This window comes from Agelaius phoeniceus, chromosome 9 (assembly GCF_051311805.1).
Source record: "Agelaius phoeniceus isolate bAgePho1 chromosome 9, bAgePho1.hap1, whole genome shotgun sequence".
NCBI classification, from domain to species: domain Eukaryota; kingdom Metazoa; phylum Chordata; class Aves; order Passeriformes; family Icteridae; genus Agelaius; species Agelaius phoeniceus.
Genome location: NC_135273.1, coordinates 2,339,316 through 2,353,533, shown reverse-complemented (window position 1 = coordinate 2,353,533; position 14,218 = coordinate 2,339,316). Strand labels below are relative to the sequence as shown.

The following is a 14,218-nucleotide window of genomic DNA, read 5'->3' as shown; positions in this document are numbered from 1 at the left end:
GCAAAACTGGCAAATGTTTGGCTGCACCACAACATTTCCAGCCCTCCCCAGCACTTCCAGGCAAAGATCAGCCCTGGTTTTATTGACCTGTGCCACACCTCAAGTCTTAGAAATCCTCTTTTATTTTTATTTTATTCCCCATTCTGCCCTCAGAGGGAGGATGGGAAATCCCTCTGCTTTGGTTCCTTTGAAAGAGCTCAGCTGCACAAAGTGCTGGCTGCTTTCATCTCCAAAGTTTCTTTTTGTGACATAAATAGTGAGGATTCACCTCTTGTATCTCCTCATCCCCTCTCCAAAGTGCTGTTTTATCTCCACGAGCACCTCTTGTATCACAGGACAGATGTGGAGCGTGACTGAAAATCACACTGCAAAGGAAAAGGAGGCCTTTTTTTTCTTTTTAAAGGAATAAAAAAAGTCTCTCCTGGCTGCAGAGGTGAAGGACAAAGGAGCAGAAGTGCTGAACACGTGTTCTGAGCAGGATTTTGCACTTTGGATCTGTCCCAAGGTCCCAGTGCTCATTCCCTGGGAGGAGTGAGAAGGGAATGGAACTTGATTCCCCCCCTCCTGGGCAGTCCTGCAGCCCTGAGTCTTTGTGAGCACATGAAACACTCCTCAAACTGGGCAAGGGGATGGTCCTGGCCAGAAATCACCACTGGAACCATCACCTGGGGAAGGGACTTTGTGCCAGCAGGGGCGTGTGGAGAGGGGCTGGGCTCACCTGCCCGAGGTGTGGCTTTGCCCTTGGCTCTGGGCAGGGCTCAAGCAGGATTTTCCTGGTGTTCCTCTGTTACAAACCTGCAGATACTGGGCTTCTCTGCTCTCATGGAACTGTTGAATCATTTAGGCTGGAAAATCCATGGAGTCCAGCCATTCCCCAGCTCTGCCAAGGGCACCCCAGTGTCCCCAAGTGCCACCTCCACAGGGCTTTAAATGCCCCCAGGGATTTAAATCCACTCTGTGCTCTGTGGATTTTGGCCACAGGTGCTCCCAGGCCCAGGAGCCTCCAGACCTGCAGGAGATCCCTGAGAATAGCAAGGAGAAAATGGAGCAGCAGCACCTCAGTGACCATTTCTCCTCATCCCAAGGGATCCTGGTTTTTGCAGGCTTTACAAAACAACGGCTTTGATCTTCCTGCTCGGGCCAGCAGGCACAAAACCAAACCAGGCTTTGGTGTCCTCAAAACAATCTGGGAATTGAAGTGTGCACACAAGTCAGAGCAAATGGAAATTTGCTGTCCACATTAAAGTCACCTTCCTTCACACCCCCTTTTCCAAGGTGTCCTCAAAACAGAATAACATCCTTTGGTGCATTCTCTATGGGTCTTTCCTGCTCTTTCTTCTTGGAATATCTGGCGTGGTCGTAGAAATAGATGATGATGACAGAAGCAATGTTCAGGAAAAGGATGAGCAGCATGATCCAGTAGGAATATCCATAGTTGTGTTTGGATCCAAGGTGTGTCTGCAGGGAGCTAGAACAGCTGTGGGCCAGCTCTTGGGACAGGCTGTTCCCTTCCACGTTCACAGGGAAAAGGATCATGGCTATGAGGGTGAGGACTCCTGCAAAACAGAAATGCAAATTTTAGAGGAGGAACTGTAGGGCTATTTGTGTAGTGAATATAATATAATATAATATAATATAATATAATATAATATAATATAATATAATATAATATAATATAATATAATATAATATAACATTATATTATACTAATAATATACCTAATAATATATAATAGCATACCATATCATATAATATATAATCTGCTTTAATTCTTGCCCTGGTCCAGGGATTTAAATCAGTTTATCTAATATTAGCAATTCTACAGGGGCATTTAAAGAATTTTTGCCCCACCCAATAGTATCTGACAGGTGTTTTGATATAGGCAGTGATATATCTAAAATTATTAGATTCTCAGTGATTATTCTTAGATAAAGCATCTAATTTAACTTTTTTTGTTTAATTTAGTGCTGATGAGTATTGTGTATTCACCTCTTTGGTGATTTGTAAATGTCTGTTTGATATGAGCCCAAATTCATGGATGGGCAGTCTCACAGTTGGATAAAGTCAAAACAGCTGGATAGATATCACAGCTGGATAAATATCACAGTTGGATAAGATATCACAGCTGGGTAAAATGTCACAGCTGGATAAATGTCACAGCTGGATAAAGCCCTGAGCAGCCTGGGCTGTGCCCAGGGGTTAGACTTGGAGCCCTCCTGTTTTTTCCAACTTGAATTATTGGATGAGTCTGGGAGAAGCCAAAATGTGATGTCTTATTAGATCTGGGTCCATTTCTTGCAGCCTCCCAAATGTAAAAGTTCAGCTGCTTTGACATTTATCTGAATATTGCTGTTGCATCTCTGCCTTCCTCGTGCCAACAGAGCTGTAATCTCTGAACCTTGGTGGAACAGTTCCATTCCTCCTCTCCAGGCACCTCATCCCAGCCCAGCTCATGCTGAACAGCTTCATTTTCTATTCAGGAGAGCCCTGGTAGGAGAATTAGGCACCTCCAAGATGACCTCCCACGTTAAATGATGTGTGATTTCCCATAAAAAAGCACCCACAGCAAAATAACCGTCCAGGTCACTGCACTTGCAGGGCTTTTAAAAGTAACCACAGCCCTGAGCCAACACCAGAATTTATTTTCTCCCCAAATTTTCATTTTGGCCAGCCCGTGGTCCTTTCATTTCTGACAGAGCTTGCAAGTTCAGGGGCTGGGTCAGGAAAAGCTTGTCTCAGAAGCTTGACTCAGAAGTCTCAGAAGTGAATAATTGTCTAATTAAGCTTTGTTCCCTTTTCTGACTGTGTTTCACAGCTGTTTCAGCATCTGTGTTAAAAAATGGGTGATTTTCACACCTCCACTTGTACTTGTAAAAATTAAGATTATCTGCACTGTTCCCTTCCCATCCAGGTCTGGTTTTGTCCCCAGGACAGGGGGATGCTGCTGGGAACATTTTCCCTGAACCTGAAGAGCTTTTGAAGGCCAAAATTCCTGTGCTGAAGTACTCTGTAATCAGATGTATTAAATGGAAATTATTCAAGTGCAAACCCATTATTAGAGGAACACCTAATCCTCCTGAGACTGCTGGAGTGTGAGAGCTGAGGGGTGGCCAGAGCAGCACAGGGGGGCTGGGAGCAGCCGGGCTCAATCCCAGCAGGAATGGGGCTCCCACCTCCACCTCTTGAATGAACAGCTCTAATGACTCAGCATCTCCACCCTTTTTTTTAATGATTAAACAAGTTTAAACTTATTTTCACCTGGGAATTTTATGTTTTAAAGAGGGGAATAATTTTTTGCCATGGCTCATTCCTCCAAACTGGTGCCTCCCTATAAATACTATCATATAAATATTTTTTTATTGCCATATCATGTATTTTAATCATGTTTAAAAGGTGGTTTTCAGGTGTGCCAGCAGGCACAGTTAAAAACCAAACCCAGAGAGCAGAATGTATTTCCAGACGTTTCTTCTTGCAGATCTATATTCTTTAATGTCAGAATATATATTTTTTATATATATATATGTATAAAAACACACGCACATATATAAAAATATATAATATTTATTTTATATATAATGTATTATATATATAATATATTATAAAATATATAAAAATATATAAAATATATTATATAATATATTTTATATAATAAAATATATTATTATGTCTATAAAATATATAATATATATTATATTATATAATATATAATATATAATATATTATATATCATATATTATATATTATATCAATATATATTATATATTATGTATTATATTAAAATATAATATATAATATATAATATATAATATATATTATATTATAAAACTCTATATAATATATTTTATAGATTTTATCTATTTTATTTTTATTTATTTTTATCTATTTTTATTTTTATTTTTATCTATTTTATTTTAAATTTTTATCTATTTAAATGTGATATATATAATATAGTATAATAATGATAATCTAATATAATAGATCATAATATAATAATTAATTTTGTGTATATATATCTATATCTATATATCTATATTTATATATATATATATATATATATATATATATATATATACATATATATATATAGATATATAGATATATAGAGATATAGAGATATAGATATAAATAATGGATGTGAGGACTAGAATGGCACTCACCACACAGGGAATTCCAGGTGTAGACTCCAATGGGTCCCAGGAATGTCTGGTAGGGGTTGCTGACAGTGTTGGTGCAGGTGAAGCCAGCGCTGAGCAGGGAGCTGAGCAGGGCCAGCACCAGCACCACGATGGTGGCCACGACCAGGCTCCTGCTGCTGCTGCTGCTGCTGCTCAGGGCCTCTGAGACTGCAACACAGAGGGGCAGGGACAGAGGAGAGAGGAGAGGGTGATGCCTTGGGCTTGAGCTTTTCTGTTCTTCAAGTCCTCTAGTGCTTTAGGGTATAACGAAACTCCATGTAAAATGTCCTTAACTGTCTTCATGTCTTGGTCAGGAAAAACAATTCCTCTAAGCCTGAAACTCAAGGGTACCAAATGATGCCTTGAGTTTTAGCTTTGATATTTTCCAGATTCTGTACTGCATTAGTATATAACTCTGAACTTGTTACAGTTATATACTATATATAGTCTATATATAATATTGTTCTAGTTATATACTATATATAGTACATATATAGTAGTAAGACTATATGTACTATTTACTATATACTACAGTCATAAGACTGTATATACTATATATAATGTGTATAGTATATATATACTATAGTGTATATATATTATATTTTATGTATAAATATATACAAATATATATAGTATATAAAAATATATGGTATAGTGTGTGTATATCTATGTATAATGTATATATAGATACTATATAGTATATATTTATTATATGTATACTATATATAGTATATATATACACTATATAGTTTTGTATATATGAAGTTTTTACACTCCATATGAAGTGCCAGCAGCTCTCCCCACAGCTCAGGCACACACAACAATCCTTTTCCAGCCCCAGAACCAAGGACACCGCTGCAGCTTCAGCCCCAAAAAGTGCCAAGAGCAGGGGATGGAGGAGAGCAGCCTGGGAGGGTGGGACTGCATCCCCTGGAGCTGGGATTGGACCCTGAACCCAGCGTGGAAATGGAGCAGAACTGATCAAATGTGAAATCTTGTGACTCATTGTCCATCTTGGGTGGAGCCAGGGCCAGGCTCTGCCACTGCCCAAGGTGTGTCCTGTGAGGCCTTTGAGTAAATCCCTGCTTTATTCCTTAACTCTGTCCAGCCTCTGCTCCAGGGAGCCTCTCCAGGCATCATCTACAGCCTCAGGGCCCGAAAAGTACAAATAAAAGTGATTTGGAGAGGAGTAAACTGGAGTAAATTACTACATTACCTGAAGCTGTAATTGGAGGATTAACCCCTGATATGTAAATGGATGAAACTTATAAAAGTATCAAAAATTCATGACATTGGTCCATTTTGGATGTAGCCCCTCGGGGAGGCTTTGTCCTGAAATGTACCTGAAAGCCCTTCATTAAATATTAAATATACCCACTTTTATTCCCCCAATCCTGTCTGGCCTCTGTTTTTAAGTGAGCCCAAAAAAGGCATCAAGGAGACAGCCCCAGTTTGTGCCAGAGTGGGTTTGATTGGAGATTTGGGAAAGTTTGCTCCCAGAAAAAGGGTGGGGAAGCACTGGAACAGGGAGTCACCATCCCTGGAGATGTGCTGAAGGTGCCTGGCTGTGGCACTTGGGGACATGGTTGAGGGTTGGATTCAGTTATCCTGGAGAGCTTTTCCAACATTATTATTCCATGGTTCTCTGATAACCTGCCCTGCCCAGTCTGGTGGGTCTGGAAAACCTTGTGACTTCTGCCAGGGCTGTAATTAAAAGCTAATGAGCAGAGGTTTGGCTGATGGAAAGGGATTGGGATGGAGAAAGGACACAGCAATGAACCCAAATCCCACATGGGGTGAAGGTACCTGGGCTGAAATAAATTCTTGCCTGCTAATCCTGCAGTTAGCTGGGCAGTAAACTTCTGTTCCTTAATACTTCTGTAAAAATTTCCTCTGCATGAGGCCAAACAGGAATTTTCTGCCTAAACTGGATCAGAAATCTGGGTGTTCCTCTGCCAGTGTCTGGTCACCTCCACAAATGCCTATTTAAAACCCTGCTCCAATTTAAAGCACTGCTCCAGTTGTATTTCCTTTTAAATTAGCAGCAGTCATGCTGCTGTAATTGCAATAAATGTGACAGGAAAACCTTCCCAAAGCCCACTGAAGCTGCTGCCTGGACAGATCAGGTGCATTTGCAGGACAAATAAATCTGAGTGTGGTCATCCATGGGCAGGTGAGGATGGTTGAGCTCATCTCCTCCCTGGAGCTGTCTCTGTGCCCTGCAGGCAGGACTGGCTCCTCTCTTTTCAAATAAAGGAGCAGCTCCTGCTGTTTTCCACCAGGACAGGACAGAGTTTGGGGAGGGTTTGGCTCCCACAGGGCTGATCCCAGATCCTGCTCCCTCTCCTTTTCCCCAGCCTCTTCCCAGATCATTCCCTGCTGTAGTTCCATGGCTCTTGTGGTCAACCTCTTCAGAACTGTCACCAAATTTTGCCTAAATCCCTCCAGTTCCTCAATAAGTTGCTGGTAACAAGACACTCAACCCAAATGTTATACCCTCAAAGTATTATTTTTTGAGGTGAATTATTTCCCTCCTCCAAATTTAAAGATTGAAAAGGCAGCTATATTGTGCTTTATGGTGTAACAAATGCAGTGACAACGTTTTGGAGCTTTGTTCAAATAGATGATGTGAGAGACAGACTTCAGTAGGAAAATTCCCTTCCTGTGCTGTTCTTGAACAGAGCCATTATTGCAAAATATTCAGGTACTGCATGACTGGGAGGAATCACAGCAGGAAAAAAAATAGTAAAAACCCCATAAAGAGGAATAAACATAATAAAAAGAGCTGTTGGCAAGGAATGAAAAGGAGATTCCTCTCACATTTTATCTAATACTGCAGTACAAGTTAATTTCTGCTGGAGGCAGTGGCAGGTAAGGCTGTGTTATGGAAATCAGCTGTAAATTTAAACAATTTTCCTGGGAGAAAAGGAAAGCAGAGCATCCAGGGGATATCACTCAGTGGAATGGAAGTGAGCAGGTTGTACCCTGCACTCAGGCTGCAGCAGCCTGGCCATCACCTGAGATCTGTTTCTTGAAGAACAAATAAGTCTGGAGCCAAACCAGCCAAGCTTGTGCAATTTCCCTCTGGCAGCCTCACTTAATTTTATCTCTCAGAACTTCTCCAGAACTGCCTGGCTACACCTCCTGCACCCCTAATTGATCTTGTTTATGTCTGACACTGAGCTGCAGTTTAGGGGGTGGCATTTTGGCAGCCTCCAGCTGTTGTAGCCGTGTCTGAAACAGCACAAGGCTGAGGGCTTGAAAGAAAATGCTCTTTTCATGGCAGCTGATTCTTTTATAAATCCCCAAATAAAGCAGTCTGTGCAAACAGAAGGAGTCTCCTGTAGCTGATCAGTTTGGGTGGGATCAAACTCAAATATTTTGAGTGGTAACCTGCAGCTGGATAACCTCTGGAACTGTGAGAAACAACAACTCTGGAATGAATACAGGGTTTGGTCAGATTTCTCCTTAATTTCCTGCATCTTCTTCTAGTTTTCATCCTTTATTCTGACATGTTTGGGTAGGATTTTTCCAGACTTTCACTGAGCTTAGTCAGCCTTCCCAGCAGCTTTTACAGCTCTGCAATCACCCATGACATATCAGGGATTAATCACTGAAAAAAGCCCAAACAAACAAAAACTCCTGAGGAGAGAGTTCAACAGAGCTTCCCCCTTTGCAGGAGATCCCTGGAAACTGATGAGAACACAAACGAATTCCAGCCATTTCCAAGCTTTGGTTGTGTATTTTAGAATATATTTAAGTTTTGTCATGTATTTTAGAGGATATTTAAGTTAGAAAGTGAAATGATTCCTCTGCGCTGAGGTCAATTTGGAAAGCCTTCCTTGGGTGTTGCTGGCCTTGCTGGCTGCCAGCAGCTGGATAAATCCTGACATTCCAGCCTCCCTGGGCGTGGTTCTTCCTGAGCCGGGCTCAACCTCTCCCTGTTTGGCTTGGACCAGCCAAAGCTGTGCCCAAACTCGTGCCCAAACCTCCTCTGACAGACATTTTACTCCCAGCTGGTTCCTCTGTAAGACAAATCATTCAAACAGCTCAGGAGGGCTCTGAGGAGGCTGGTTATGAAATAACTTTTGCATTCTGCCATCCCCAGAGCCTGAGGAGTGGCTGCAGTGATTTATTGCTCTATTAAGGCTGGGAAAGAGCCACCCTGGCTGGGCACTCCACGCACAGGGCACTGCCAGAAATGGCATTCCTTTGTCTTTCATCTTTATGATTCCTTTGTCTTTCATCTTTATGCTTGCAAATTTCTTGGAATGTTGTGGTTTCTAGAGAAATAAGGTTTTTGTTGATTGTTTGTTTGTTTGTTTTTGTTGTGGGTTTTTTTGGGTTTTGTTGTTTTGTTGTTGTCGGGGTTTTTTGTTTGGGTTTGTTTGGTTTTGGTTTTGTTTTTGTAAAGGCTGTTGATGATCTGTTTTTAAATGACCACTGATAAAAGTCAACCTGGACTATTCCTGAAAATCACCCCCCAAGTTCTTGACTTTGATTTACCCTTCAAGGATTGTCCTTCTTTTCCCACACCCTAATATGACAATGCCATTTGAGAAATGCACGTGGAGTGCACAGCAGAGCCCCCAGGCAGGGCACAGCTGCTTTTAAATCATGCTGTGATTTTAAGGGATGTTTAGAACTCCTCTTGTTGATGTCTGAAATGTTGGAATGGAGAGAGCTCAGCACTTTGTTCCTCCATAGCACTGGAAATCCATTTATTTAAGGATATCAGCAAAGGAAATACATCTCCTGCCTTAGGAGGACAGGAAAATAAATGAATTTGAATATGAAGAGAGAATATATGGAATTCTAGGAAGCATTTTTCCTATTTCAACTATAAATGGAAGACAATGAATGAACAGACTGGTTTGGGTGGGAAGGGACCTTAAATCCCCCCCAGTGCCACCCCAGCCATGGCAGGGACACCTCCCACTGTCCCAGGTGCTCCCAGCCCCAGTGTCCAGCCTGGCCTTGGGCACTGCCAGGGATCCAGGGGCAGCCCCAGCTTCTCTGGGCCCCTGTGCCAGCCCAGCACCCTCCCAGGGAAGGATTTCTTCAGCAAATAATATAAAATATGACAATCATGCTTATTCCAGAGCCTAAGAATTAATTTCAGTTAAATCAGTTCTTCTCATTCTGCATACCTGCCTGACAGAACCAGTGGGGGATGTGGGAAAACCCAAATTTAGATTATTGATAAAGCATCACTTTCCTTCAGCAACTGTGGAAGGAAATTCACAAATCCAGCAGCTCACTCATTTTGTTCATCCCTAAATAACTGATGGGGAGAGTTGAGATCACTTTTTGTAAATGTTCTCTCAGCATTTGATAAATGATAAGCATAAAACCCCAAATCTGGTGAGGGAAAACCCAACACCACCAATGCAGGCCAGGCAGAGAACTGAAACCCTTCACTGATACCAGAGTGTTGTGAGTTCATTTCATTAATTCTAATTAAAATCGATCTGGTGGCAACACCCAGGCCCTGGCACTGGGCTGTGGGAGCTGCCTCAGACACAGGCAGGGCACAGTCCCTGGACTGCAGCCAGCCTGGAACCTCCTCTGCCATCAGCTCCCCAGGGCAGGATTCCACCTTTCCCACAGAGCCACATTAAAATCAGCTGCCCACATGGCTCAAGGTCTGGGGCTTCAGCCAACTACAACCACATATAAATGATTTTATATCTTTATTATTGTTTACTCTTCTAAAAATCACTTTTGTTATTCGGCTGTGGCTGTAATAAAATAGGATGGAATGAGTGGGGATTTTGTACTTGTTATGTAACAATACCAATCCATGCTCCACCTCTTGCTGGGAGTGCTGCTGTGCTCAGGGTTTCATGAGAACAGGAATGAAATGGAATCCAGTCAAACATGGGGACTGGTTTGTGCAACACAGCTCTGCCACCGTGGGAATTCAGGTGTTTCTGCTGCTGCAATTTCAGGAATAAATTAGGCTGGGGAAGAGCCTAATTTATTAGGCTGGAGGTTTAGATCTGCTGTGCTGGGACATCTCACAACAGCCTACCAAAAAATGAAATTATTTCTTAAAGAATCTTCAAATCCCAGTTTGGTCTGGGTTGGAAGGGACCTTAAATCCCACCCAGTGCCACCCCAGCCATGGCAGGGACACCTCCCCCTGTCCTAGGTGCTCCCAGCCCCAGTGTCCAGCCTGGCCTTGGGCACTGCCAGGGATCCAGGGGCAGCCCCAGCTGCTCTGGGCACCCTGTGCCAGTTCTTATATCTAATTTAAATCCATATCTCATATTTTAAATTATTTGACCTGCTCATATTTTAAATTACTTGACCTGCTCATATTTTTGGTAGCTTTCTTTTGAGTGGGTTTTCTCCCTTTCCAGTGTGTCACCAGCATTATTGCTCTGAACTTGATGAGGCAGCAAGGCAGATAAAATAAATGCAAACCCTTGATCCTTGCAGCAGCTTTCAGGTTTATCTCCCCTTGGGTGTTGTTTTGTGTGTTTTGTTCTTTTTCCTGCAGCAGCCTTCAAACCTTTCTTTATCAAAACGGTGCTAATTCAGTAGCAGGCAGCAAAATGTTTAAAGTCAAAACAATAAATTAACATCATGAAATTGGAAGGTGAATAAGGTTTGTAAATCCCTTAATTAAGTGATGAGTGTTGCTTTTCCTGTTCCTCACTGAACTTCCGAAAATCAAAGTCAATTTGACAGCCCCATTTTGTGGTTTTTTCCCTTGTTCCAAGGTGCAGGCCAAGATCACATGTGGTAAGCTGTTATTGTTGAATTTCTGTGCTTTTTGGGGGGGTCTTATTTTATACCAGTTAAATCCTCCACTTCAATTCTTGTTCTCACTTCAGATATTCTGAGATGGATACATCTGCCAGCAGTATGAGTAAGAAGACCTTGGGCTTGGGTTTGGATACTGGGAAGGAATTCCTGCCTGTGAGGATGGTGATGCCCTGGAATGGGTTTCCAAAGGAGGTTGTGGCTGCTCCTGGATCCCTGGAAGTGTCCAAGGCCAGTCCAGTTCCTTCCCAGTATCCAACCCAAACCTGAGATCTTCTTACTCGTGCCGCTGATGGACACATCCACCTTTCAGTAGTTTAAGTAATTTTGAAATGTGAGATATGGATTTAAATTAAATGTAAGGACTGGCACAGGCTGCCCAGAGCAGCTGTGGCTGCCCCTGGATCATTGGAAGTGTCCAAGGCCAGTCCAATTCCTTCCCTGTATCCAACCCAAGCTGAGATCTTACTCGTGCCGCTGATGGACATACACATCTTAAAATAGTTTAAATAATTTTGAAATGTGAGGTATGGATTTAAATTCGATGTAAGGACTGGCACAGGGTGCCCAGAGAAGCTGTGGCTGCCCCTGGATCCTTGGAAGTACCCAAGGCCAGGTTGGATGGAGCTTGGAGCAGCCTGGGACAGTGGAAGGTGTGGGACGGGGTGGGAACGGATGGGATTTAAGCTCCCTCCAAACCCAAACCAGTCTGGGATGCTCTGATCCCCTTCCAGCTGTGCCAGCACTTACCTTGGAAGGTGGTTTTGGACACCTGGAGCCCTGCATCCACGAACTGCTCACAGGTGCCACTGAAGAGGCCGTAGGTGAGGCTGACGGTGACGGTGGTGCCGGTGCGCGAGAAGCGAACCTCGCTGCTCACCCACTGCGGGGTGGCCAGCACCACACAGATCACCACGAAGGAGCCCACACAGGTGCAAAAGGCAGAGGCAAACATGGAGGTTTTCTTCCTGGATGGCATCTTTCCCCGGATTTTTCCCCCAGTTCAGAGGATTTGGTTCCCTTTAGTCCCGCGTACCATGAGGGTGATTCCTCCTCGGCGCTGTCCGAGCACAAAGTCGTTCTGGTAAACTTTAAGCAAACAGAAGTGGCAATAAAAATGTAAAATAATCGAACTTTGCCCTGGGGAAAGGTGTTGCCATGGTGACAACCAAAGCAGCCTGGCAAAGGCCGCTGGAATTGTCCATGGGTGATTTATGGTCCTGGCCAAGGCGTCGCTTCCCAGATCCCAGGCCTGGGCTCATGCAGAGCCGGGCTCTGGCACGTTCCCAGCTCCTCCTGGACAGCTCTGGCCTCCCTGCTTCTTCCTGCTCAAATCCTGACAGCCAGCCTGCAATCTGCCCATCTCTAGCCAATCTCTCTCTGATATGTTATGGTAAAGTTGTAAAATGTTCCTTCTCCATTCCAATTGCCCAAGCAGCTACTCAACTGTGCCTTTGGGAATCCTCTTAAATTCTTTACATTTCAGAAAACATGGTGTTGGTCTTGGCTTTTGGTGGGGTGAGGAGGTTCTGTCTACTGTCAATAGGTTATTTTCTAAGAAATTCCTCTGATTCCTAATTAAATTCCACATATTTTTAGAGAATAGCTCCTTCCCTTTTGCTTTTTGTCAGGGAGGAAACAAATACCTGGAGCAAGGCTTCATTTCAGGGAAGCAGTGAATAGGTACAGGGAGAAATCCTGGAAAAAATCTATTCTGTGCTAGAAACCAAGGGAATATATTCTTTTTTTTTTTTTTTTTTTGATCCCCAGCTGACCTAAACAGTGACCAGAGAACACAATTTCAAACAGAACCTTCATTGCTGAATGAAAAGACTGGAGACCAAATTTCAAGAATTTCAGATAAACTCAGTCCCCATCATTTTGGCCTGAAACCTGGAACATAAATTAATAATTTATTGTCAGTGTAGAGTAACAGAGATTCCATTAGCTTTTATTTCTATTAATTATAATGTCATTATCCCACTTTATACTGAAGCCCTGCTCCTGGATCATCCAGAGCTTTTGAATTAACCTTTAGGGCACAATCTGTGGAGTTCTTGTCCTGAAGCTTCTCTGCTGTGTCCTGTGGTGACAGGGAGAGATTCCTGAATTTTTTATGGATTTGAAATAACCAAGAATTTCTCAGGAGGAGTAAATACCTGGGAAAATATTAATTCTGCAATGCAGTGTTATTGAACTGAGATTTTTCTGGTTTTATGATTTTTTTGATCCCAAACTTTTTAAGCAGTAATTAGATTTGAAATCCATGGATTTTATTTCTGTAGTCTTGTGATTTTTATTTCATTTTTCAAACTACTTGAGACTTTGATGATATCTCTGAGGTCATTATTTATAGGAATCTATAAATATAGTTTTTTTTAAATTAGGTTTTGTTCCTAAATAATCAAAATGTTTCATTTACATAGTGGAAATCAGTCAGGATTTGATTGAAGCTCTGAGGAATAAAGGGCAATTTCTTACCCTGTATAAAATAATAAGAAACCTGCCTCACTTTCTGCCCAGTACCCAGTTAAATTTTAACCACAGAAATATGGGGAGGCTCAATGGCTGATCCACCTCTCCAGGTTCATTAATCCAACAGTTCTATTCTCCACAGGACATAGTCCAAGACTTTATAATCTACGGATGTTTTCTAATAAACTGAGCTGGAACCTGCCCTCCTGCCATCAGCAGTGCCACCTGTCACTATAAAATATGGCTTTAAAAATTCAGTGTTTAAGAGCTGGTATTTGTCTTGGTAAAAACTTCCAGGGAATGATTTCTCAGCTCCTTCAGTGTTGATGAATTGAGCAGGCAGCCCTTTAAAAATACAGAATAGCAGAGCCTCAGAGCATGTGAATGGCCTGGAGTTCCTTCCTTGCAACCTGACTCAATTATATTGAGTTTTTGGTGACTCAGCTCAAATTGTTATGGCTCAAATCATTGAAGCTCTCCTGTGGCTCAGGGAATTGCTCTGTAAATGAGACCATAATTTGCTTTTTTCTTGCTTGTCACCTTGAGGTTCATTCTCTGCCTAGGCTATGATTCCTTGTCTTTTTTTTTCTCACAGCTACCTCTAAAAACATCACAAACCCTGGAATTAAAGCTGCAGTTTGACAGGACACCCCTCACCTTGAGAGAGACAGGAGAAAGGAGATTGGTTTCCTCTGAGTCACAGAAAACATTTCCTGATCAGCACCTCCCCAACTCTGCCCCCACGGCCCCTGACTCAGCCCTGACAGCAACCAAAGAGCAAAATCCCATTATTTGTT

At 42.4% G+C, this 14,218-nt stretch overlaps 1 protein-coding gene across 1 annotated transcript; it reads right to left on the bottom strand.

Annotated features, from left to right (window-relative positions):
• Positions 1-1,281: 1,281 nt before the first annotated feature.
• CLRN3 (clarin 3) lies at positions 1,282-11,925 on the bottom strand. The gene is made up of 3 exons (XM_054637752.2): positions 11,697-11,925; positions 4,158-4,343; positions 1,282-1,556 (listed from the first exon to the last, which is right to left on the bottom strand). The coding sequence occupies exons 1-3, from the start codon at positions 11,923-11,925 to the stop codon at positions 1,282-1,284; spliced, it is 690 nt and encodes a 229-aa protein (XP_054493727.2).
• Between the last annotated feature and the right edge of the window lie 2,293 nt (positions 11,926-14,218).